The sequence below is a fragment of the Choristoneura fumiferana genome, chromosome 14, assembly GCF_025370935.1.
Source record: "Choristoneura fumiferana chromosome 14, NRCan_CFum_1, whole genome shotgun sequence".
NCBI lineage: Eukaryota > Metazoa > Arthropoda > Insecta > Lepidoptera > Tortricidae > Choristoneura > Choristoneura fumiferana.
Genome location: NC_133485.1, coordinates 12,494,999 through 12,520,837, shown reverse-complemented (window position 1 = coordinate 12,520,837; position 25,839 = coordinate 12,494,999). Strand labels below are relative to the sequence as shown.

Here is a 25,839-nt window from a genome sequence, read left to right as displayed (position 1 = left end):
AGGCTTGTAAGAAGCTAATGAACCATGTGCTTAATTAGACGGCCAGATGGCCTAGTGGTTAGAGAACCTGACTACGAAGCTTTGAGGTCCCGGGTTCGATTCCCGTGTCGGGGCAGATATTTGTATGAAAAATACGAATGTTTGTTCTCGGGTCTTGGGTGTTTACCTAATATATGTATTTAAGTATGTATCTATCTATATAATTATATTTATCCGTTGCTTAGTACCCATAACACAAGCTTTGCAAAGCTTTACTTTGGGACTAGGTCAATGAGGGCTATCGCATATGAATTCGCCGCTAGGGGCGCTAGTGTAGCGTGAGGTCTCCGAAATGTCAAATCTCATAGTTTTTGGGTGAGCTACGCGGGTTTATTTAAATTAGATTTTTTTTTGTGAATATTTTGCATTACCTGAAATTCATTATGGCAATTATACGTTACGGGGCAATGAATGTCGTCTTTTGAGACAGTTTTGTCTTTTGCAACTTTTGTCCTCCCTTTTTTTCCGAACAAAACGGGACTAAAGCAACACTGTGGTTGCTGATATTTTTATGGTACGGTTTTAAGGTGTTTTAAATATGAATTTAATCTAAACTTTGTTTTAACGCCCGTAATAACAGACTCTGAAAGCCACACTTAAAAACCTCACGCAACAGTGCGCCATCTAGTGAGACAAAATACAATAGCCCTCATTGGTGTGAATTGTCCCGTGATATTTATTTATTTACTTAATGCACGCATGTGCCTGGAGAGGGATCTCCCTATTGTAGTATCCCCCACGCTATACAAGGTATGTACTAGTGTTTTCCCTCCCATACCCTACAGATTCAACCGACTCGTATCAAAGATGGGTTCCACGCTGTCTCTCCTCCGCAAGGCGCTGGCCGGAGAGATCGGCATGGACGCGGTATTGGACAACGTGTCGTACAGTCTGTTCAACGGGCAGCTGCCGCAAGTGTGGCGCGCACTGGCACCCGCCACCTGCAAGGGGCTAGGGGGGTGGATGGACCATTTCACTTCCAGGACCCTGCAGTACACTAACTGGGTGAGTATGGCTTCCAACATGTGTTGATTAAGATAAAGGGGCTGTTTCACCATCCATTGATTAGTGTTAACTGGCGGTTAGGTGTGATGCCGTCTCTATTTGTTTTGTTCAAATAGACGGAGACGGCATCACATTGAACCGTCGGTTAACGCTAATCAATGGATGGTGAAACAGCCCCTAAGAGTCGGCACTGAGGTTTCTTTACAAATAAACAATTGATGGTGTGGTGGTGGTGATAGATGGGTTTGTGTGATTTGTGTGTGTTCTTACAGTGTGGAGGTGGAGGAACTGCATGAACACGCATATTTTGCATAAGCTTAGCTATCGGTAGGTCGCGGGTGAGCATGGAAATTCTTTTAGTTCATTAATATGGACCTTCGCAAAGTAACGCCTGATTTAATAAATTATAAACATTTTTTTTTTCACCAAGAATACGGTAGGCAGTAGTATATTTTATGACTAGTTAGTTAGACAGAAAATGTTGACAGACGGTGGGGTTGACAGTTTGGTGTCTATTGCAGGCGACGATGGAGGAGCCGATCGTGATCTGGCTGTCAGGGCTGCACATTCCCGAGTCGTACCTGATCGCGCACGTGCAGATCGCGTGCCGGCTGTTCACGTGGCCGCTGGACCGCAGCACGCAGTTCACGAGGGTCACCTCCTTCATCTCGGCGGATGACATCGAGGAGCGCCCCGCCACTGTATGTCCACTGTCCTATACGTATGGACTTGTATGCATTAAAAATACCCGTAAAGCGGAAAGAGTTAAATGGTCCCAAGAGCTAAGAAAGGCCAGTAAATATAAATTAACTATTTCGTCGGTGGTACTGCAATACCGCGTTACTAGCTTTTTCCATAAGGTATAGTTTTCACTGCACCAACAGTCTGACGTTGTACTGTTCTGACGCTGAGTTACGCGGTATTGCGGTATCACCGACGATTTCATTTTTAGCTAAACGTGAAAAGAAAAAGAAAAATCATAACGCAATTTTTTATAATGTATCTACCACTGATATTTTGAACGTACTTGATCATCTTTTGGCAATAAAGCGCACCGACTTTAAGTAACAATTAACTGGCGTCAGGGCTGCTACGTTCGCGGGTTATACTTGGAGGGCGCGCGCTGGGACATCGAAGACGCGTGCCTGCGTCGCTCGCACCCCAAAGTGCTCGTTACGGAACTGCCCATCATGTACATCATACCCATCGAGGCGCACAAACTGAAGCTGCAAGTAAGTACCCTGCTATAGTATCAGGCTCGATTTATATACGTACCACTGGTGGGCACTGGCTGTAGAATCCAGTTTCGAACTTAGCAAATAACATTGTACTCAGCGAATAGAAAAAATAAGAGGTATGTCAACGAGAGACGCTGATCATAAATAAGTTCTTACTGTGCCTAGTTACGAGTATACCTACGTCAATTTCGTTAAAATTTAGCATCCGCTAGTACTGTAGCTTTAGATAATTTAAGACACTGTAGCCATGTATTCAGATGTGTTGAATCTAAATGTATTCGCATAGAGTTTATTTTACAATCGGGTGATTGCTACATTTTTAAAATTTCAATTGTTTTTCTGCTATTATTATTTATTATTCTACACGTAAGTTAATTTCAAGTGTTTACTTTTTAGCGTTCCGTAACTCAAAAGGAAAACCGGAACCCTTATAAGATCACTCGTGTGTCTGTTTGTCTGTCTGTCCGTCCGTCTGTCACAGCCAATTTACTACCAGGGGCCTGACAGTTTAGTTTCATTCATCGACGTTGTAGCGCTGCCATTTGTATGATATTATTACAATCTGTGGACCGCCGCCATTTCTTTGCTGTCATGTCCTTTACCGTCATTGTGTTTTAAAACATTGAGTTGAGTGCGGGTATTTTCTTGCGTTGTCCTCCCGTTTTGTCGAGTTGTAGTTCCATGAGTAGCCATCCTCCTCTGTTTAACAATACAATACTCTACTTGCGGTAGTGTTTAGTGCGAGTGATATTCTACTGACTTCCAATATGGCAAAATTCAAGTGTTGTGTTATTGATTGTAATTCAACAAGTGCCACTGACAAACTATTTTGCATGCTCAAAAACGACTATTTACATAATTTTGGATGTCGTGGCTAGTACCGACTAGCCCTTATTTGCTGGCTTAACCAAGAGTCAACTGTTGTTGAAACGCGTATGTGAAAGACATTTTGACCATACTCAGTTCGATCGAATATATTATATTCTGCCTGTTCACGGAAAAGGAAATGGTTCATGGTGTACCACTCTCGTCTAAGGAAAGTTTTTCTAACCTTTGCAATAATAGCTCCATGTTCAAATTTTATTCAAATATAAATTTAATGGAAAGAAACCCTTTAATGACTAAATGATTAAAAACACTTGGTCGTTTTATTTCATAACTTATACGAGTATGAATAAAATTAAATTAGTACAAGACATCCGTAACTCCCATTTATCGTAGAGCGCATCACTAGCATTGACTGGAGACTATCGATAATGATTATATCGACCTGTGGAAAGCCCTACGACTGTCAACAAGTACCACAGATTGTAAAATTAACAGCGCTACAACGTCAATAATAGGAAACAACAATAATTGACTGTCCTATCTGTAGCTAGCTACATATTAGTAATCTGTGTTTACTACGAAAGAAAGAGTTGAGTTGAGGGTTTGATAGTTGAGTTGAGGAGAGAGTTTAATTTGGGTAACACAATTATGTACCTACCTAAGTCGGTGACCTAACGTAAATAAATAAATTTTCGCCATGAGGGGAGGGGTTAAAAAAAATTCTAACTAAGTCGTCAGATATCAGATAGAATGGAAGTCTAACATTAGTGTTGTAAAAAAACGCTCATTTCAAGGCTTAACGACTCAAAGGCCGCGAAGACGGTTTCTTGCATCCATACGCATAAAATAAGCCAATTTAATTGTCAAATATAGTAGAGGTCTTTAAGACTCTGGAGTCTTAAGGGGTCGAGTCTTTAAGCTCGAAAATGAGCGTTATCCACAACTCGTATCTAACAGTCTTCTTCGCCTTTAGAGCCTGCACTCCTTCGCTGCCCCAAGGTCTCCAGACCCCTATATCCGGCCCTGTGTATTCATCGCTTCCCGAGTGTATTGCAAAAGAACCTAATCATGTATTGTGTAACAGAACACGATCCCGACGCCGGTGTACACGACATCGACGCGGCGCAACGCGATGGGGGTGGGGCTGGTGTTCCAGGCTAACCTGTGGACCGCCGAGCACCCCAGCCACTGGGTGCTCCAGGGGGTGTGCCTCATCATGAACACGGACTAAACCATCACACCACACCAGTTTAAAAAACTAAAATGGTAAACCAAACAATAAACCTGCCTGACTGTTCCATCTGATCTCGGATACTATTCTTGGTCAGATATGCCCTAAGACGATTCTAACAAGCTCAAACACTGTTAGGTTACGTTATTCTGCCTTGGAGTTCCATAGCTTCTTGGTGGATCAAAATGAATCACTAAAATGAATGCTCAAAAGATCACTGTATTTGATATACAAGGTGGGCCCTGTAACAGAGGCAAAAAATTAAACCACAGCTTCTACTCTAACCCCCTTATTCATAAACGACAATCAAACCTATTTTAGTTGAAATGCCGCTAAAATTCGTTTGTCCTTATCTGTCACTTCGACATTTGTATTTGTCAGAAAGGGACAAAGCATTTGTTAGTTATAGGCTTGTTAAGTTTTATGAATAAGGGGGTTAATCTTGAGCTAATTTAGCTCGACAACTTTTTAAAAAACTTGTATTATGATTTTTATTATAGTTTAATTGGACAAGCAATGTATTGCGAAATCCGGCCCACCTGGTATGTTATAATAGTCAGATCAGATTAAAAGCTTAACAGGTTCCCTGTCCCATGAGGCACATGCATGTGCCTCATGCGTGACCTTACTGGTACGTCCATGACGCACATGTAACGTAAATAATGCAGTTGTTCTTTCGATACATCATAGAATTTATTACGTATTATATTATTTTTATTCTTGAACCTTTAGATAACCAATGAAAATGACTCTGGGGACATTACATTGGGGATATTACATTACTTTATCATTAAAGAGGGATTGGGGACTTGTCAAAAGAACGCTGCACATTGCTTTGGACAGGGAACCTGTTAAATGATCTTCAAATTGAAGGCAATTTTTTTTTACTTGCTTTTTTGTGATCTATAAAGAAACCATTGTGTTCATATTTTCATACTCTACAGTATTATTTTAATGATGGTTAATTTTAATTATTACAGACTGTGATTTCTGCATTTTAAGGCATATTTTAATGATAATTTGAATAAAGACTGATTTTTACAAAGAATTTGTTTTATTGAAATAAAGTATTTTGATTTAGCTTGCGGTAAACATAAATTATAAAATGAGGAGCTCAGGAAGTCCTTTATTGGTTGCCATTTTACCCAACTTTTGTTTTGTAAGAATTCTCTGGTCTGCTCCTTCCCAACATAGTGTGGATCCTGAAAACAAAAACAAAAAACTTATTGGGAAGTGTGTAGAATAATAACAACTAAAACTTCATCTGTGCAACTCCTTTTCAGGCATTGTGTTGTGTAGGTATCAATATCAACTACATAAATCTACAACCTTGCCCTCTTTACAATGTGGTACAATATCAATTAAATTTGTTATAAATACAATGTTTGAGAGAATAGTAACTTTTATCAGGACTATATCCTCTTTACCACAACAAAACAGTGACATGCTGTGTATGCCACAGAAAAACCAGCGACAATTCAACTTGATTTTTAATTCCATTGCAGAAGGATAAATTTCAAGTTGAATGTTGGTCATGTATAGACCATGGCGTGTGAGGCATTCCATTGGCTGTCACAACTGGATGACTCTGGCAGTGAAGAGGTTAATGCAATCAGTACAAATTTATTTTACTTTTCTTGAAAATTACATCTGAATAAAATAGAAAAGAAAAAAAAAATTTAACAGAAAGATGTCTGACCCTAAAATTTTGTAGATCTGGGGCAAAGCTTAAATAGAATTGAAATTTCAAGTGCGACTTTATTCTAGTAAAAACATTAGACACCTCCTTACCACTACTAAAAGGCTGACACCAGCATGGTCCACATGAATGCCCATGATACCTTTGGAAGAACAGTCAACATCTCCCCCCATCATTATGGGGCTGCCAAACTTCTCAAAGTGTGATTTCAAAGTATCCACTATTGTGTTCAAGTCATCCCCTTTGTTCACATGGATTATTTTACATGGAACGTCATACAGTTTGTCTAACACAAGACACACCTGCAACATAACATATCCAACTTGTTATTTTACAAGCTTTTATTTTACTTGCACTGTGTAAATTTTTAAGGTCACATCTTGCAATCCAAATTTGATACATTTTCAGTACTCAGATTGACATCAAAGTAGGTATAATAAATAATGTAAGTTAAATGATAAATATCTTTAAACAAGCAATTCTTGTATTGCTCCAACGTTTTCGATGAAATTTGGTATGTAGGGGTTTTCGGGGATGAAAAATCGATCTAACTTAGTCTTATCTCTGGGGAAACGATTGTTACCGAGTTTTAGCCCGAGCAAAGCTCGATCGCCCAGGTACAGATAAATTATGTTAGCAAAAAGCTTGATGTTTTTCACAAAAATATTTTTTAAGTAAAATATGTATCAAACCACCTGGACCTTAATTTTCAGTGTTATTGTCAAAACGATTGGTGTCGAAAACGTTTTCTTGTCTGTCTCCGGAGGAATTCATTCACTAAAAATTTTCATCAGATAAAATAAAACACATTACTTCAAAGCTTCCAATCCATTGCCTTGACCCTAAAAATGAACTAGGCTTGTCTTCCAACTCAACTAGAGTCTCCTGGATTGCTTGAATGGATGGTACACTTCCATTTCGGTGGTAATTGCTGTTCATCCATGAACATAATGTTTGCAATGTTCTGTACCCACAACCCCAACCCTAAAGCAGTAAAATTATTAAAATTAGGCTTAATTGGTCATAAATCTCGACAACATATTTATTTTGATTATATAATTTTATATATCACTAGAAGTTAAAACATTATGATCAGTTTTTAAGTTAGGTAGTTAGTTTATAGTTAAGTTTTATATGGTTATTTTTTTTTTCTTAAATTCTTGTATTTATGATAAGTTAGTTACATTTCTGTCTAATAATCACCAAGGTTAGGAAACAACTGATATTATGTCAAAAATCTTAGTAAATCTTGTTTGTTGTTGTTTCTTTAAAAAAATATGGCTCTGTCCATCGGAGGACAATTTTGCCAGTGTCTAGTAGTTTTTGCCGTTGTACGGTAAAAAAATTCTAGAAAACGAAATATGAGAGGTAATGGTGGATGAACGATGGCAGCGCGAATCTTAGTAAATCTTAGTAATTTGTTTACCCTGTCGTCAAATCCGTCGCATAAGTAATGGTAGTATTCATAATTTCCAGAAACTAAATAAGACTTCCCAGATAAAAAATCGATTTCTTTGCCTTCGTGGACGTTTGTCAACAAACTTGACATAGTTTTTTTTATGAAATGTCACTTGAAGGTGACAGTTGAGGTGCAACTTAAAATCTTAGTTATTGTGCCAAATTGTTAACTTTGGAATAGGTTTTATTTCGCTCTTCCCGAACGATATTTTATTCCAATACCTATTTGAAAGTTTTTGCAGTAAAAGATATTTTGGAAACAAATTATTAGGTACATAACATAAGACTTTATAAAAAAGATATTGCGAACTTTTACTGGTTATCGACGTCACTTCACTCGTCTTTTAAACAAAAAACGCCTCAACGCGAACATAACATTCCGTCCGGTTCTATAAGGGACTTTACCGTCTTCGGTCTTGTTAGGGTTCCGGAGCCAAAATGGCAAAAACGGAACCCTTATAGTTTCGCCATGTCTGTCTGTCTGTCTGTCCGTCCGCGGCTTTGCTCAGGGACTATCAATGCTAGAAAGCTGTAATTTTGCACGAACATATATGTAAGCTATGCCGACAAAATGGTACAATCAAAATTTAAAAAAAAAATTTTTTTAGGGTACGTCCCATAGACGTAAAGTGGGGGTATTTTTTTTTCTCATCCAACCCTATAGTGTGGGGGTATTGTTGGATAGGTCTTTTAAAACCATTAGGGGCTAAGACGATTTTTCGATTCAGTGATGTGTTTGCGAAATATTCAACTTTAAAGTGCAAATTTTCATAAAAATCGAGCGTCCCCCCCCCTCTAAAATCTAAACCGGTGGATGGAAAATTTTTAAAAAATTCAGGATGGTAGTAAGTATATCAAACTTTCAAGGAAAACTATAACGGCTAAGTTTGCTTGAGAATTATTAGTAGTTTATGAGTATTATGCGTATTCAGTTATGCGAATTAATGTAGACCCATTTTTTACTGGTATGCGGTGAAACATTGATGAACGAAAAGTGTGCCGTTAAAACCTAAAGGTTGAAAACGCCTAACATGATAATTAAATATTATATTAGTTACCGCCTCGCGATAAAACTTGCAATAGGCGCTTTTGTTACTTGGTTATTCTTGCCAAGTGCGACTGATCTGCCTACATATGTACCTATATATGTATTTTCCTTATTTACGATGCTGCTGTTAATTATAACAAAGGTTTCTGGAAAATAGTGAGGTAACTAAAACAACAATAACACCTTACGATTGTGCTATTGATAGATATTTATAAGTAAGTAGTTATGCCGTTTTTGAGAATTGTTATGTTGTTAGGACGGGTGAACGCAACGTGCCTAGTAACCTAACAACTGTAAACTGCCGTCTTTGTCTTATCTGTCTTGTTTGTTGTACCTATTGATTTTTTGTCTGCTAATATAGAAAAAGTTAACTAAATATGTAGCTTATCAAGGCATGAGGTACAGCTCCAAATTACTGAGACAAGAGATCTGCAGCCTGCAACAGGCTGAAAGCCGGAGCACAAAGAAAAATGAAATAAAATCGATGTACCTACCTATCACTTTTTTGAACATGAAACTACCGTGAGACTCACTATTAAATATATTGACCCGGATAACTCACGTCTTAAATCGAGTTTAGCTCGACATGTTTCGGGATAATCCGTAGCCCTTCGTCTTCGGAGCAACACGACTCAGCGGCTGCTGCAACACGCGCACTGCGCGCCGCCGCTCTGCTCGCGCGACTACCCGACTAAACTGACACCGGCACACGACTACCCGCGTTTTCATCATCATTACAACTGTCAAATGTAGGGTAGCACACAACACTAACAACATCGCTCTGTAAGGGTACGTTCACACACACCGATGACGCAGCACGAGTATCGAAACATGTCGAGCTAAACTCGATTTAAGACGTGAGTTATCCGGGTCAATATATTTACTACCTATCACTCTTTAAAGATTGAGATGGATTATATTACCTGCTAGGTATATATAAGTTGATGAAAGATGAACATCAATTAACTTTAAGTAGGTTCCTACCTATAATAGGTAGTTTGGTCTTCAGAGTGAAACGAAATTGAAAAATTTTCATGCACACACTTGGCATGCCACATGCAGCTTGAACCCATATTTTATACGCAATGCAATGGTGTTATCCTATATCTATTATTAGCCTACTCGTATATCAATAGTAATATACTTACTTATCGCTCAAATGTATGTTTCACATTCACAAATCACGTGAAAAAGTGTGGAAAGAAGTGCAATAAAAATATGTACCTAACATTGAAATAATAGAGATGCTTAGGTATAAAAAAAACAATTTAACACAATTTATGGCCTTTAAGTCAGTGGGCAATACTAGGTAGGTATTTCACCAAAATTACCAAACGTTTTATTTAAAAGAAAAATAATTTTATTTAGTAATAATAAGTAATTCTTACCTTTCAACATCAGCGGGGAGTTTAAAAAATGAAAGCCCCGGTTTTGAAGGATCCGTGTTCAAGCAACTATACACTGCACAATATTTTCCAGGTATATTTTTTAATATCGCGGATTGTCTAGGGCGCACGCAACGCGACCACTACTCGTGTCGACGCGTCACCCGCGGCTGCAGTACCGCGAGACCCCCTTCGGGGCCGTGTAGAGCGCGCGTTTCGATCGATTTGTTCGTAGCTTCCATACTGCTTTAGCTTATATATATACTGTGCAGCGGCATTGGGCTGAACACATTTTCGCTAGGCAACCCGAGTGGCAAAACCATGAGCTAGCTATGTTTTTGAATGTAAAAACTACGAAATTAACATACCATATAGGTAAGCTTGTGTACTATTTTGAAGGTAAGGGCTATCTTTTTTTCGATAAATTTGTACTTAATTGAAACTACATCAGCGAAAAGCATAATAGAAAAATATGGAGATTAATGAACCTTTATTTTTGCCGATCGTAGTTCGGTTGGAGTGACCGCGGCTTGTGCAGCTTTATAGTTTGCCGATTTTGTACAGGAAAACGCTCGTATTCACAATTTGTTTAGCCTGTCAATATTTGTTCAGGTCGCGGGGTTATCTCGCCGTATAAAACTGTGCTTGGATGAGACAAAACGACTGTCGAAGCCTGGCGTTTGTCAAACAACCATTGTTAGCTGTTACCTGAAATTAAAATTAAAATTCAATAACTAAATCATGAAGGCTGTTGGGGTAAGTTTTAAATTTAACGTATTCAGTATTCAGTATTTATTTATTGCAACACCTTTTACAAAAATTTATAAAAAATGATGCCCTGTTGGGGCGTGGCAATTTTAAAATTAACGTGTCTAATTTAGGACAGAATTTTTCAATTATCAATACAAAAGTATGTTGCTATAGGTACGTGTACAGGTTTAATTTACACAGACAGTTAAAATCATTATCAAATCCGACTGAATAAGATGACGTTTTTAACCGACTTCAAAAAGAGGGGATATTATCAACTCACTTGATTTTTTTGTTTGTTACCTCAGAACTCTTTCATTTATGAACCGATTTTTTTGTAACTATGTAATGTACAGTCAAGGGTAAAAATAAAGTATTGGAACCACTCAAAAATATGTTACTACGGCCTTATTGCGTCGAAATAAGAGTCTGTGGTACTTATTTTTGGAACTCTGAATACTTAAGTTCATATTTTTACACTTGACTGTACCTAGTAGTTACTAGCTGTCGCCCGCGACTTTTTATGCGAAGAATTCGTTTACCTATATCCAGCGGGAACTACAATTTTCTGGGATAAAACTCCTATGGTTTGTCCTTTTCAGGCACAGGCTTATAATATTAGTTATCTCTTCCAGTTAACCTTTGAATGATAGACAGGTTATCAGAAACAAGAATAGACCTAATAGGCCGAATAAAACAACTGTAACACAAGTAGATTACCGAAAATATAGTCATCATCCCAGCCTATATACGTCCCACTGCTGGGCACAGGCCTCCTCTCAGAACAAGAGGGCTTGGGCCATAGTTCCCATGCGGGCCCAGTGCGGATTGGGAACTTATAGTGAAAAACTAGACTTGGGAAAATATAGTGTATACAGTTAATTATAACCCTTATCTTTCACGTTCAAGGCTGGCGGTCAGGTTCAGTGGATCAATACCTATACTTCGAAACTTCAAGTAATCGAGGTCAACAATAATACGTTTTATTTGTTCTCATGATATGTCATTAGGTATATAACTATAATCTCTAAGTTTCTGACTGCCTGGGTCCCAAATTCTTAGTTACTAGGGCTACGTAGCCAAAATGGCAGAAAATTGAAGGCTTAAAGTTTCGTCCAGTTTGTCTGCCTGTTTATCCTGTCAGTCCATCACCCTCATTTTATCCGGGAAATGTAAGAGCTAAAATAGTAGATTGTTCAACAAGGGGCTAAAACAAGCCATAATAACACGAGATGTTTAGCCACCCGAGCTACTATAGTAGAGCTGACTATAGTTCGAGTGGCATTATAGTTGTTTAGTCTCGAGTTAAACACTCTACTTTTCACTTTATATGCGAGGAAAAAAAACAATGTTTTATTCAAAATTACAATATTACTTTTTAAAAACGTACGCTCGACTAATGGACAGGCCATCTGTTCAAAATTCAAATAGAAAAAAAAATGTTGCGCGGTTTTTATTTTCTTTTATTGTATATAAAGTGACGCTTTAAAAGCTTGCATATTTATTTAGCCAAAAGTTTCAAAATTGAAAACTATTATAAACTAATTGGACTAATATGCATAATAAAATGAATTAATCCTTAATATAATTGAATAAATTCATATTCCTAATCATTAATTGTGTTTCACGAAATTAAATCGTGTTTTTTTATATTTTTGCACAGTTGTAATTTTGAGGTTATTTCCATGCCTAAAGACACCATGTTTGCTATTTAGGGGTTTACAACGCAAATTAAAAAAAAAACACTAATCTGTAGAGAATAAAAAGGAGCTTTAGTCCCGATATGCAGAGAGTAAAGTAACATTTTAAGAGCATAAAAGTGAAAAAATATGTTTAGTACCTATATAGCTGTTTTTCTTTTTTAGGTAGATATTTTGACAATGAATGTCGATATTATGTATGTGTTTACGCTTGAGCTCTCGACTCTGCAAAAGTAGACTTATTTTATTCACGAATTGAAACCTCAAAACTATTTTTATTTATTGTTGTTGTTTCTTACACTTAGTTGAATTTAAGTGCTTATTTCATAAATAAACAATGACTCGTGATCTGTGTTTAAGTCCATACCAAATAGCATAAGAGAAATTTGCCAAAACAAACCACAATGACAAACTCTTTATACTTACTTCATCTTGTTATATTTGTATTTGTAATAATACTAATAATATTGTTGTGTCTTGTTTTGTTGTGAATAAATGGATTTTCTTTCTTACTTTCTATTTCTGCTTAGAAAACAAACGTATATAAAAGGTTATATAGGTAGTTTACAACCAACCAATTGGATTCGTAGGCGACCACGGATCCCTGTCATATGTAGTAAATACATTATTTGTCTTTAACAATGTTTAGCGTATGACGAAAAATGACATTAGTCATTACGACACGGTTCTATGATGGCATAGGAATTAAATTGGTTGACAGTACTTCAGCGGCCGAGCTACGGCGTGTTTCGAATTCGTCGTGCTCGTGGAGTTATACGAGAAAGAAACTCTTAGAAATAATCGTTTACGAGGTTTTCGTTGCATATGCAATATAAACAAGAATTGCTCGTTTAGAACTAGTATCAACCTCAAAGACGTCTGAATACCTCATAATATTATATTATGATTTCCGTGTAATATTGAACTCTAGGGACAAAAGCACATTTCAGTTAAACTGAATATGTATTTCGCTAGGGCGAATTTGGGATAGGGTTATACCATTCTAAGGGGCTGTTTCACCATCCATTGATTAGTGTTAACTGGCGGTTAGGTGTGATGCTGTCTCTATTTGTTTTGTTCGAATAGACTGAGACGGCATCACATTTAACCGTCGGTTAACGCTAATCAATGGATGGTGAAACAGCCCCTAAGTATTATTCTATTCAAGTTTACGAGCTCTGCTGTAAGACACCTCTCAAGCTGCTGATTCGTTTTTGTAGCTTAGATGTTTTGTGCTTAGGGCACAGTATAGATAGGTAATAGTACAAGCATAGGATCGTGTCTTTAACCAATCACGCATGTGTGACTGTGTCCTTTCAGTTAGGTACTACAATACCTCGCTAACTCGAATAGAGTACAGCCTATAGCTATGTACTCCGTGTCTAAAAACTCGTCTAATTTATATTTAGCAATTCAAACAAACCCAGCTTTTTTGTTTCACGTACACAACGCTTTTAGCGAAACCATTTCAGTGTTTATCGATTGAAAAAGTAGAGCACACTATCGCAGTGGTTTTTTTTAAAATCTGGCCACTCTTTAATCGGCATTAATCTGATAAACAAGTGCGATTAATGCCCACTTATTAAATTATTCCTTACTTTCTTGTCAGTGTAATTGGTTTTACAAAAAGTTAGAGAAGCTATGCATTTACATACGCAAAAAAACAAGTGACAGTTTAGTGTAAATTTTTACTCAGAGTTTTATTCAGTTTACCTCAGATAGGTAAGATGTGCTTAAAATAAGAAACGGCTAATTATGATGCTTCATTTCCGAAACAACCAATTGGTTACCATGTGATTATTATAGCTTCTTTTCTTCTATATTTCAACCAAAATCGAATTGATTAATTTTGTTCTTTAATGCAAAAAGGAATACTTTTTATCATATTACATGTGTTTATATGTATAGGTATGTACAACTGTAAGTCATATGTATATACATAAGTAAGTATTTGTAATTGTACTTCCTAATCTGAGTACTAAATCAAGAAAATGACTTGGGCATTTATTGTGAAAAGGTTGAATGGTTGAATATACACTACTCTACTCTCTGATTTGTTTCTTCATATTTTTAAATGAATAATAATAATAATGTAGGTGTCCATGGGCGGCGGTGATCACTTACCATCAGGTGACCCGCATGCTCGCTTGCCAGCGACATGAAATAAAAAAAACTACATGATGGCGTCATTGTTTATTTAGTTCAAATCAATAGAGAAGTCATGATAAACATCTGTCATATAAAATATCAGGAGCTAATTAGTGTTTCACAATAAGACGATTCGTGAGTCGTTCCACTATTTCTCTACATCTAAATATCACGGTAAGTGTAGTGTAGGGTAAGTGCAGGTGGTAGGACCTTGTGCATCAGGAGACCCACTTGCTCGTTTGCCATCCAGTTGAATAAAAAAAAGAGTGTATGTACCTACTCTAAACAAAGACCTGACTCTTAATACGACTTCGCCAAAATGTCATAGAAATTTTAATTAGGTAGCATATTAATCAATCACATCTATCTTTTTCGCCGGTTTTGATATAGATACTAACATCGTAATGTTCGTCTGTATATGACATGATACAGCTTTTACTGAGAGATAAGATAAACAAATACATAGATACATTTTGGATAGAATAAAAAATAGATATGATAAATAGATTACAGATTTTTAGGAGCATGTTTTTGTAGAAGTACCTACGTAAAAAAACTGCTCACATACTTTTTCGTAAAAGTATGTACTAAATTAGAAAAATTAAGGCCCCGTCCGCACTGCAAATTTTCCTCGCGCGATATTTATTCTCGCGAATTATATTCTGTGCTCGAAATACAATTTATTTGGGAATTTTGTACCGCCAGTGCGGAACCTGGTATTATAAGATTCAATGTGTTATAGAATTGCGAGAAAAAAACCACGCCGTGAAAATTCGCAGCGCGTACGGGACCTAAGTATGCAATAATTATTTACTGAAAAACAGTTGAATTTAGAACCATTCATTTTTCCATTTTCTCCTTCCTTGCTAACTTTTTAAAACTTTTAAAAATTGCATATAAAATTGAAATGACCAAAAAAATAATTCCATAACTGTAGCCGAGCTAACCGCTTGTTTTTAATCGCAGGTCGTAGGGTAGGTATGTACAAGATTTTTTGAAACTTTCTTTATAAAATGTCTATCATTAAAAAAAAGAAGGCGGTAACATCAGTTTGTTTTGTTCTGTTTGACCGGATTCTATTTCTATGCAGTAAACCTACCAACTTGTTTAGATTTCCAAAAAAGAGGAAGACATCATTTTGTTTTTGTAAATGAGTTTTTATAAACTTTTATTTAACTTGGAATGCTTGTTTTTCGGGTAAATGTTGTAAGTAGAATTTCACTCACTTAAAGTGATCGTTATATTATTCATAGGCTAAGATATTTACTAAAGAAATAGACATACCTACTTACGATATACATACTCTCGAAAAGCAAAACTCTCGTAAAAAGGCGGGTAATAAGTACCTAGGTCCAAAAGTAGCTATAGGTACCTACTTAGAAAAACTGCTCGTACAAAAAAAGATTTTTATAAATATTTGTTATTTTCTCACAATGTTTGAGAAAAACACTTTAGGTGCCTATTTAAATAGGTAATTAAGTAATATTCCTCGACAAAAACATGAATCTTCACTAATACCTATTTAAGCCTAGTAGATATTAAACATGATGAGACTGTTTAGCATGTAGATAATAAATTTGTTCTCCAGTTTTAAATGATAACAGACATTAAAAAAATATCATCAAAAAACTCGTCCCATCAACACCTTTCTCGAAAATTGTATTAAATGTTTTCGAATTTACGAATAGAAAAACAAATAAGTACTCCAAGGACACAATATTGACCCGACAAATGTTAGCGTAGTAGTATTTGTTCATTAAATGCTAAAAACATTGAATAGTCGGCGTTTTAGTTGTGCAACCTTGAGACATAATGGGTTTCCCATCTTTATTCTATTTTTGGAGATCCATAGACTGGTTTACATACTAGATAAGCAAACAGGTATGGGTATGTACACATACATCAAAAAAGTCTTGCGGGATGGATAGGTACTCATTATCGCTAAAGAAATTTGGTGTTTTTACTCAGTAGTAATATGCCTATAGAAATGTTCTGTCTGTCTAGGGATAAAAATATCCTTAAGGACTTTTGATGAGTGTATAATTATTGTGTTAATATGTACAGGTTATTCGGTGCAACCTTCTTTCACTGTAGTTTACTAGTAATATCCTATATTTTTTGATATAGTCCGTCCTCATTTTGATTTTTATGGAATCTAGCGCTATGTTTCACAGGTGTGGTGAATTAAAAATATACCTCATTTGCACACAAAATACGAAAAACTCTAAAGTGCTAGTCCGGGCTTGAGTGCACGCTACTCTGCATGAGAGGCAGCAAACCAAACCACCAGACACGAATATACGGAACACCAGTTCGTAAATCCACAGTAACTTTCTTAGTAGGTACATATAGTGTCAACAAAATTGCATAGGATATTTACCATTACTTGTAGAATTTGGCACACACGAAATAGAATAAAATTGCAAGCAATCTGGTTAAAACATCCATGTATTTAAATAAGATGAATCACCACGTCGTGCATAGCTCTGCGAGTTTTGTGCCCGGACGGTATCTTATCTAGAAGATAACGAAGCAATATTAACCGAGATTCAGCCGAATAATATTGAATCTTCCCTTGGCGTGTTGTGAGAATTGAATACAAAATGAAGCATTTCTTCGTTTTCCAGATCTTGCTTCTGGTACTCGTAGCCATGGCTGCTTCACAAGGTGAGTCCCAAAATCAAACTCATTAACTGTCCGTCATCATTCATACATTTCCTAAAGCGGTTCTGTTTCTGTGCTGTGGTGGGTCTAAATCTTAATGTCTAAATGTTCATGTCTCTTTCAGTGAACGTTGTGGACAACAACAATCCAGGAGGAGGTACCAAACTTTTACTTATTGTACCTGCTTAATGTGTACGCTATGGATACACAGCATTTTTTGTTCCTATGCTTTATACTTCACTGTTAAAGAGACATTTTACTCTCTTTCAGTAAACGTAGTGGACAACAGCGATCCTAACAAAGGTACCAAAAAGTCACTTAAAAAATAGATCCATTCAAGTAGTTTAGCACTATTTATAACGCTTGTTTTGTCTCTTGCAGTCCATGTCGTTGAACAACCTGACCCAGGTATATAAACTCTGTTGTTTGTTCGTAAATCGTGTGCTTTTATCATACATCTATTTAACTTGTGAATGTTTTATTCTAGTTCACGTTGTCGACAATTCTGGCCAAGGTATGTACCTATGACTGTAGAACCTTATAAATATGTACTTCGTTTTTCTTAGCATTAGAAAGAAGGTAAGCAATCTTGACGTGTCTTTCATTAAAAAACAACAAGTAACAATTTTATACCCGTATAGCAAGGACATCACAGCAGGGTCATTTACATTCTTTTGGTTTCATAAGTAACACTATATACTTTTTTAAAGCTATCGTTTAATTGAAAGACTCTTCAAGATTGACCCTTTTTCAAATGCTAAAATAAATGAAGTATACTTAGAGCATGTATAAAAAGCCCGCAAGGTCCGGAATCTAAAATTAGACTTATTTGGATTAATGAATTAACATATTGATAGAACAAATCTTTCGACCTGTCGTAGGTCGATCATAATTAACAAATATATTCGTAGCTAGTTACTTTGCTAGGGTTTACACATTCAGATAATAAAGAATCATGGATGTGGATCATTGCTCCAAATTGAACATATTTTTTAATGCAAATAGACATTATTTAAAATTTGTCTTTATACAATCTTTGGACGCTGGCAGCAAATTTAATTCACTCATTCAATTTGTTCGGATTTTTACTATATATTTTATTGAATTAACTGTCGAATTTTGACTTAAAAGGCACTCCGTAGTTCTGTTAGTTCGTCAAGTAGATTTGTGGTGCCAAAATAAAATAATTAAGGGTTTTAAAAATAAAAATTAGTCACTAAAACTCGTTGTTCTTTTTGCAGGCATCGACTCTTCTTTCTACAGACGTAAGTACACAATATACTTAAAAAGTTTTTTTTTTAAATGTACTTGTAATACAAGTTTTTTCGCTTTTTGTACAGTCAAGGGCAAGGATATCGACACGGCCAAAGTAGCAAAAATATGTATACACAGCCTTAATGTTAAGTGTATAAAGTCGTGTATACATATTTTTGTAACTTTGGCCGTGTCGATATCTTTGCCCTTGACTGTACCTACCTACTTGCATTGTCAATTAAACTACATTCCGCAGTGTACAGTCAAGGGCAAAGATATCGACACGGCCAAAGTAGCAAAAATATGTATACACGGCCTTAATGTTAAGTGCATAAAGTCGTGTATACATATTTTTGTAACTTTGGCCGTGTCAATATCTTTTCCCTTGACTGTACCCACCTACTTGCATTGTCATTTAAACTACATTCCGCAATGTACAGTCAAGGGCAAAGATATCGACACGGCCAAAGTAGCAAAAATATGTATACACGGCCTTAATGTTAAATGCATAAAGTCGTGTATACATATTTTTGCAACTTTGGCCGTGTCGATATGTTTGCCCTTGACTGTACTAGAGCAGGCGCCAAGGGAAGTTGCGTATGCAAAATTAGGGGACCGCATTCTGTGAATAGCTTTGAACTCGGAAAAGCTTGCAAATTATGATTCTGAATGTTGCGAGGAATCCGGTAGTCCATTTTTTTTATACCCCATCCCTTAAAACATTATGTAAATGGACTGAAAAATAATCATATAATAATAATATTCATTTTTTACAAGCTTTTATACATATACCGAGTCAGTATATAACTTTTATTTTTAATAATAAAAACCATCATTTTTTTTAATACAAGTTTTTTGCTGCCTGTACTTTTTGCTGATTATACTTTTATCTTCATCTAAACTACTATCCATGCCAAATTTCAAGTCGATGCCATTAACCATTGAAGAGTATTCCGTCCTTCATAGACGATTCTAGTCGGACCACCAGGATACTTAAGTACTTATCTAATTGGGCAAATATTTTGGTTTTCAGCATCCGCAGGTGGCAACTCTGGCATCGGTAAGTGACTAAAAATATTATCGTCTAAGCAAGTGAACATAATGATTAGGTAAATGGCACAAGAAAGATGACGAACATCCGGTTTAAAAAGAATTAAGTACCACCCGCAAGCAGCCCGGATGGCTACCACCATCTTGCTCGCTAATCCTGCCGTGAAGCAGCAGTGCTTACACTGTTGTGTTTCGGCGTGGAGAGTAAGACAGCCGGTGAAATTACTGGCACTTGAGGTATTCCATCTTAGGCCTCTAGGTTGGCAACGTATCTGCAATACCCCTGGTGTTGCAGATGTTTATGGGCGGTGGTGATCTCTTACCATCAGGACACCCACTTGCTCGTTTGCCTTCCAGTCGTATAAAAAAAAAACCTATATAGCTGTGATTGTGTAACAAATCTTTTTTTGAAAATATATTCGATACTCGAAATTATAAAATCTTACATACTTATATGCTTGTTATATTTTGTCCAAGTCTTTAAAGAAAGTCATGTAAACATGAAAAATAAAAGGCAGTCAGTATTGACGAGTACAGGATAAATTTTTCTATCTGTCTCCTATCTCCCGCCTCATATTACCTAAGTATCATTCTGTCAACTCTCGCTTGTTATCGTATGTTTGTTGACAAATAAAGCACCCTGCACCGTTAGTTAACATACTATATTTAGTTAATAATTCAGTGGAATCCACCCTATAACACAGTTGACCATTCATCCACCGTCTCCTCTCATACTTCGTTTTCTGTTTTTTTTTACCGAACAGCCGCAAAACCCACGAGACGGCAAAATTGCCCTCTGATGGGCAGAGCCATAATTTAATTATTTCATAAACTTAACTAACAAGTATATCTGACAAGTAATCTAACTCCGCTTAATATCATCATTATATGTGAACTAACATATGTATACATGTATTTTTATATCTGCACAGTTGATGACGCGGCTTTTGGCAGACCATCAGTAAACAGTAAGTTTACACGATCAACCTTTAAAAAAAAACAAATACAAAATGTAATAAAAAAACCTACCTGAACTGGGAATAATCCATATTTATTAGGGGGTCATCCATAAAGTACGTCACACATTTAGGGGGAGGGGGGGCTTGAACAAAATAATTGCAAATTTTATAGCAATAGGCGTGACAGGGGAGGGGGGGGGGAGGTAAAAATGGTCAATATGGTGTGACGTACTTCATGGATGGCTCTATCGCTACGTGTTAAAAAATTAAGTAAATTTTACAAATTAATGCGTCCATATAACATTATGATCTATAATTATTTAAATTTCCAAACAGATCCGGAACAGCCTTCCATAGCTCCTGCGTGTGAGTTTAAATCATTTCTAAGCGTTTATGTTGTGTTGTCTTCGTGTCGTATTTTGAATTTGATTTTTTTTATATTATGTGTTTTACCTACTGGTGTTGGGATTAAGAAATCATCAAGTATTTTTTTATTTACATAATTCGTAAAAATAACTGTTATTTCGCAGTCGTTGATCCGCCGTCCTACCAACCGGGGGCCCGTAAGTAAAAAATAAATGAAATAAAATGAAATTTGAAAAATATATTTAAAATTTTACAACAGTAATTAATATTTTTCAGAACCACAAGCACCCTTAGATAGTGAGTACAAATTAATTTACAAAATTAAAATATAACAAAAATAACATTATTTAATATATATTACATAGTAAAAATCTATAGGTATCTATCCTAATTTTTTCCAGTCGTGGATCCGGCCTTCTATAGACCATCCGATCGTAAGTGAAAATGAAGTAAAATATATAAGAACTATAAAACCCCAACTGAAATATACAGAATTAATGTTATGAAAATTTTCACAGCACCACAAGGCCCGATACTAGATAGTAAGTTAAATATTTTATTTTATTACAAAATATTTGAGTTAAATTATGACAAAATTATACCTACCTACAAAATCCTTAAACTTGATTAAATTTTTCTTTAGTCGTGGACGCAGCATTTTACCGGCCCTCTGACCGTAAGTAAAAATGAAGCAAATATTAATAAAGTTCAAATTTATAAATTGTATTCAGTTATTAACTATTTTAAAACCTTTTACAGCGCAAGGGCCTGTGATAGATAGTAAGTGTCTAACTTAATAAATTTGTCAAAAAAAGAGTTATAGACGTTAATTTTTTTTAATTTCTCTTCAGACGTGGACTCTGCGTTTTACCAACCCTCTGACCGTAAGTAAAAATGAAGCAAATATTAAGCAAATGAAAAATAATAGTTTAAAATATCTCTTCATTTATAATAAGTACCCAACTAAATATTTGAAAACCTTTTACAGCACCGCACGGCCCTTTCGTAGATTGTACCTAATTAAGTATCTATAACTAAGTAAAGGATTAAAAATAATTGAAAAATGTAAATTACGAAAGTTTAATATTTAATTTTATTTCTCTTCAGTCGTGGACTTGGACCCTGCCTTCTACCAACCCTCTGATCGTAAGTGTAAATGAAGCATTTAATTAAAGTAAAATTTAAAATATAAATAAAATTTAAAAATAAACATTATTCTTTTTAGCCAATGCCCCGAACTATCCTCCAGTCAGTAAGTAAAATACAATTAAAATACCAAAAAAAAAACAAATAAAATAAAAAAAATACTATTAAATTTTCAGTTTCAAATCCAGACGAAGGCTTCTACTTACCATCCGGTCGTAAGTTGACTAACATAATAAATCAAAAATCCTTAAGTTTAATAAATTAAATACAATATTTACTTCTAATTTGAAAGTAATCAACAGAAAACAAAATAAATATGAGAACATCCAGATTCAGGTAGATTTAAATTTGTCAAATCATTTAATGTAAATTATTAATACTTTATTTTATTTTTTTCATTGCATTATGACCATTATATCGCTTAATAATAACCTCACGATACTAACGCCATCTAGCGATATTTCGCCTGTTGAAAAACCCTCTAATCAATCGCCATGTTCAATGATGAACAATTCTTACTTTTTTTACTATTACCTATTAATAATAAAAAAAAACCTTGTCATTACAGCTGAGGACTCGTCCTTCTATCGTCCATCTGGTAAGAAAAAAATATCTTTATTTTTTCATTATCCAGCCTAAAGCCGAGTTTAGACTTGCAAAAAATATCGTGCAAGTTGCAATACATTGCGAGGCCGTCAAGCCAACGAGATTGTAGTGGTCAATCGAGCGCCGCAATGTAATGCAACTTGCACGATTTTTCTTGCAAGTCTAAACTCGGCTTTTTAATTAAGCGGAGCTGGTGAACTCTAGGTAATAGACACGACGCTACGCTGTTCTATCCAAAATGTCTATATTTAGGTTTATTTTTATGCATGTAAACTGTTTATTGTAGGAACAAAAGAAAAGAAATAAAATACAATTGAGAAACTGAGATACTCGTACATATAAAAAGGTGGAATAATCCCTGTACACCAGCCAACCTTAACTTATTATGATTAAGTTATGGGTATTTGATATTAACTTGTTAATTTTTCATTTACCATGCCTGCACGAACTTAAATGTGATTAAGGTGCCGTCGCACCAAATCTTTTTTTTGTCGACTTTTGAGCTCCTGTAATTCTGATATTACACATTTATATGAAAATCTAAAAAACCGCAGGCATAGATATTAACGTCTAGTCCATACCTAAAAAAAAACATCTATTTCTGTTGCCTAGTTTTCAAATGAGACCGGGACTACGTTTGTATGGAGAATGGAACGAAGAGACTTCTCTCAAAAAGCAAAAACTAAAGTCAAATACATTATTAGTTGTATTAAATTTTACAGGCAGACCTTCGGGACCCTATCAGAAGGTTCCATACCGTCGATGTAAATATTATGAATTTTAAAGTTTGTTTTTTTTACAGGCCAATCGCAGAACTACCCTCCGAAACAATGTGAGTGTAATAAGTTTTTGTAAAAAAAATACTTTTAAGACGTACTTTTATTTACATGTTATCTTTTTTATGACGCATTGTCATATAAACTATGTTAGTTACAATAGATATATATTTGACTATCAGTTCGTAAAATGCGAGCAATAGTACATTGTGTCTTAAGGGCGGTAAGTGAGGAATTACGAACGAGATTCTATTAGAAGCCCGAAGTCGAAGACTGAGGGCTTTAATGAGTCGATGTTCGTAATTCCAGTACCGCCCGTGCCACATACAATGTTTTTCATCACATTTGCGAGTAAAATTGTATATTTGTGAAAGAATAAATATTATTCTTACAAAAATGGCCGATATCTTAGGCTGCGCTCTCGGACAGCGCCAGCGAGCTTCCCCGCGTTCATGTGATGCGCGGCGTGCTGCGCCTCCGCGCCATGCACTGCACTATCAGTACGGGCATTGACTCATTTACCGACCTTGGGCTTCATGACAAGAAAATTAGTACGGGCAATGACTCACATTAAGGTCGAGGGTTTTATTTGGGGGGTTGCAACCAAGGTAGCCTGCATGTTACGACACTGTTTACGAGCAAGTGTGATGAAAAATTCATTGTAGTGCTAGGGTTGTCATAATTGTCTTACGTCATTTCAATCGGTTTTGCTCACATTTTACGATCCCTAGTAACTGCGGGGTTACTACGAATCATTCATTTCGTTCCATCCCTCTGAGGCATACTATTTAATACTAGAGTGAGAGGGGCATCACGACACGAACTTCGATTTTCTAATTTCGTAGTAAGTAGACCCTCTGTACATAACGAAGTCAATCCGGCCGCACTAGAAACAGGTGAAATTCGATTAGCAATAATTTGTAATAAACACAAAATAAAATTTTGTAAAAAAGTTGAAATTTCTTTTCTACGAATTTTATTAAATACCTGTTGGTCTCAACGTAGCTCAGAATGAACACTTATAATTATAACTGATAAAAATAGAAATGTACTTATTGGCAAAGTATGATGACACGATGACGATTATGTACCTGTTTTTGTTTAAATTAAACTTTTAATTATTTGATTAATTTAAAGAGTTCTGCATGCCTTGTCTTCCCCCGGTAGTCCTCAGAAATTATCAGTTTTAATTTTGATTAATATTAATTCTTTATTATTGTTTCAGACCCCAACCCCCTAGCACGCGGCGGCAAATAAAAACAACGAAATTAATACTCCATAATACAATTATAAATCGAGTTTAAATTCAAAAGGCTATGTATATCTTTTTAAGGATTCAATTGTATTTTTTATACTTTGTTCTATTCTCTTGATATTCGCTTTGTATTAATAAACCTGTAATTAATGAACAATTTTTTATTGCTTCATTGTTTTATTATTTTTATTGTTTTTTATTCTACCAACACACAAGCTGACTTATATAAAAAAAACAACTTGATATTTTATTTGATTCTCTGCTCTCCAAAATGATTTAACTATTTTCTTGTACTTATAAGTAGCGTGGGACACGTCACAATAGAGAATGTCTCATCATAACACACCATATTGTTTCTTTAGGCGAAATTGCTTCATGTACCTACTACTTAGAAGCGCCATGCAGCAAAAAAATGATTCCATAGTAAATCGTTATTAATAAATAAATAAATATTATGGGACAATTGACATCAATCGACCTAGTCCCAAACTAAGCAAAGCTTGTACTATGGATACTAGGCAACGGATAAACATAGATAAATACATACTTAAATACATATTAAACAAGTCCAAGACCCGAGAACAAACATTCGTATTGTTCATACAAATATCTGCCCCGGCCGGGAATCGAACCCGGGACCTCAAGCTTCGTAGTCAGATTCTCTAACCACTTGGCCATCCGGTCGTCAAATTTTATTTTATTTATTAATTAATTTACAAAATATTTTCATTTTCAAAATAAATATCATCCACCTGGACAGAGATTGTTCTATTGGGGTGTCCCCCACGATACACAAGGTAAAACCACAAGAAAGCAAGCAGCCACAAGCAGATTTTAAAAATAAAAAACTTTTTCGGGTGCGCCAACGGGATGTGAACCCACATCTGATAGTTATCCGTGCAGAGTATAATAGACCGACCAGTTACACTACGCCGCCTCCAACCAAGTCACTTGAAAACAGATCAGTATATGTCGGCGGCCGATCGTAAAATCTAGCAGATCACGAAATTCCTAGGCATAGCGTGAAATGGCTAAGAGACATCCGCCATATCGTTCAAATATCTGTGTTCAAAACTCACCGTTTAACGATTTGGCTAGTGACGTTTAGGCAGATCATGAAATTCCTAGGCATATCATGAAACGCCGCCATTTCTGGATTTGCCCAGTTGAGGCAGATCACGAAATTCCTAGCCATATCATGAAACACCGCCATATCGGTAGGTACTGGCACTTC

General features: G+C 35.9%; 3 protein-coding genes across 20 annotated transcripts in view; 2 read left to right on the top strand and 1 right to left on the bottom strand.

Moving 5' to 3' along the window:
- LOC141435194 (dynein axonemal heavy chain 10-like) overlaps positions 1-4,389 on the top strand; it is a 122,726-nt gene extending 118,337 nt beyond the window's left edge. Inside the window, 4 exon segments of the mRNA XM_074097822.1 lie at positions 825-1,044; positions 1,566-1,745; positions 2,130-2,276; positions 4,195-4,389. Coding sequence (XP_073953923.1) covers positions 825-1,044; positions 1,566-1,745; positions 2,130-2,276; positions 4,195-4,341 — 694 coding nt within the window. The 3' untranslated portion in view covers positions 4,342-4,389.
- Positions 4,390-5,229: 840 nt separating this feature from the next.
- LOC141435193 (ufm1-specific protease 1-like) lies at positions 5,230-7,684 on the bottom strand. Its single transcript, XM_074097821.1, has 4 exons — positions 7,467-7,684; positions 6,854-7,024; positions 6,133-6,342; positions 5,230-5,543 (listed from the first exon to the last, which is right to left on the bottom strand). Exons 1-4 carry the CDS (start codon positions 7,587-7,589, stop codon positions 5,316-5,318), a joined length of 732 nt encoding a protein of 243 aa, XP_073953922.1. The 5' UTR covers positions 7,590-7,684; the 3' UTR covers positions 5,230-5,315.
- A 2,892-nt stretch (positions 7,685-10,576) lies between these two features.
- On the top strand, positions 10,577-24,788 carry LOC141435191 (uncharacterized). 18 transcript variants are annotated; one of them, XM_074097801.1, is made up of 23 exons: positions 10,577-10,687; positions 17,157-17,196; positions 17,318-17,350; positions 17,464-17,496; positions 17,575-17,601; positions 17,681-17,707; positions 18,435-18,458; positions 19,481-19,507; positions 20,430-20,465; positions 20,793-20,822; positions 20,987-21,019; positions 21,099-21,119; positions 21,224-21,256; positions 21,341-21,364; positions 21,466-21,498; positions 21,582-21,602; positions 21,674-21,706; positions 21,930-21,968; positions 22,048-22,074; positions 22,145-22,183; positions 22,537-22,566; positions 23,377-23,406; positions 24,576-24,788. In XM_074097801.1, the coding sequence occupies exons 1-23, from the start codon at positions 10,673-10,675 to the stop codon at positions 24,605-24,607; spliced, it is 687 nt and encodes a 228-aa protein (XP_073953902.1). In that variant the 5' UTR covers positions 10,577-10,672; the 3' UTR covers positions 24,608-24,788. The 18 variants fall into 18 exon arrangements, with proteins under 18 accessions (XP_073953902.1, XP_073953906.1, XP_073953909.1 ...); XM_074097810.1 differs by lacking the exon at positions 10,577-10,687 and adding an exon at positions 13,916-14,103; XM_074097805.1 differs by lacking the exon at positions 17,575-17,601.
- Positions 24,789-25,839: the final 1,051 nt, after the last annotated feature.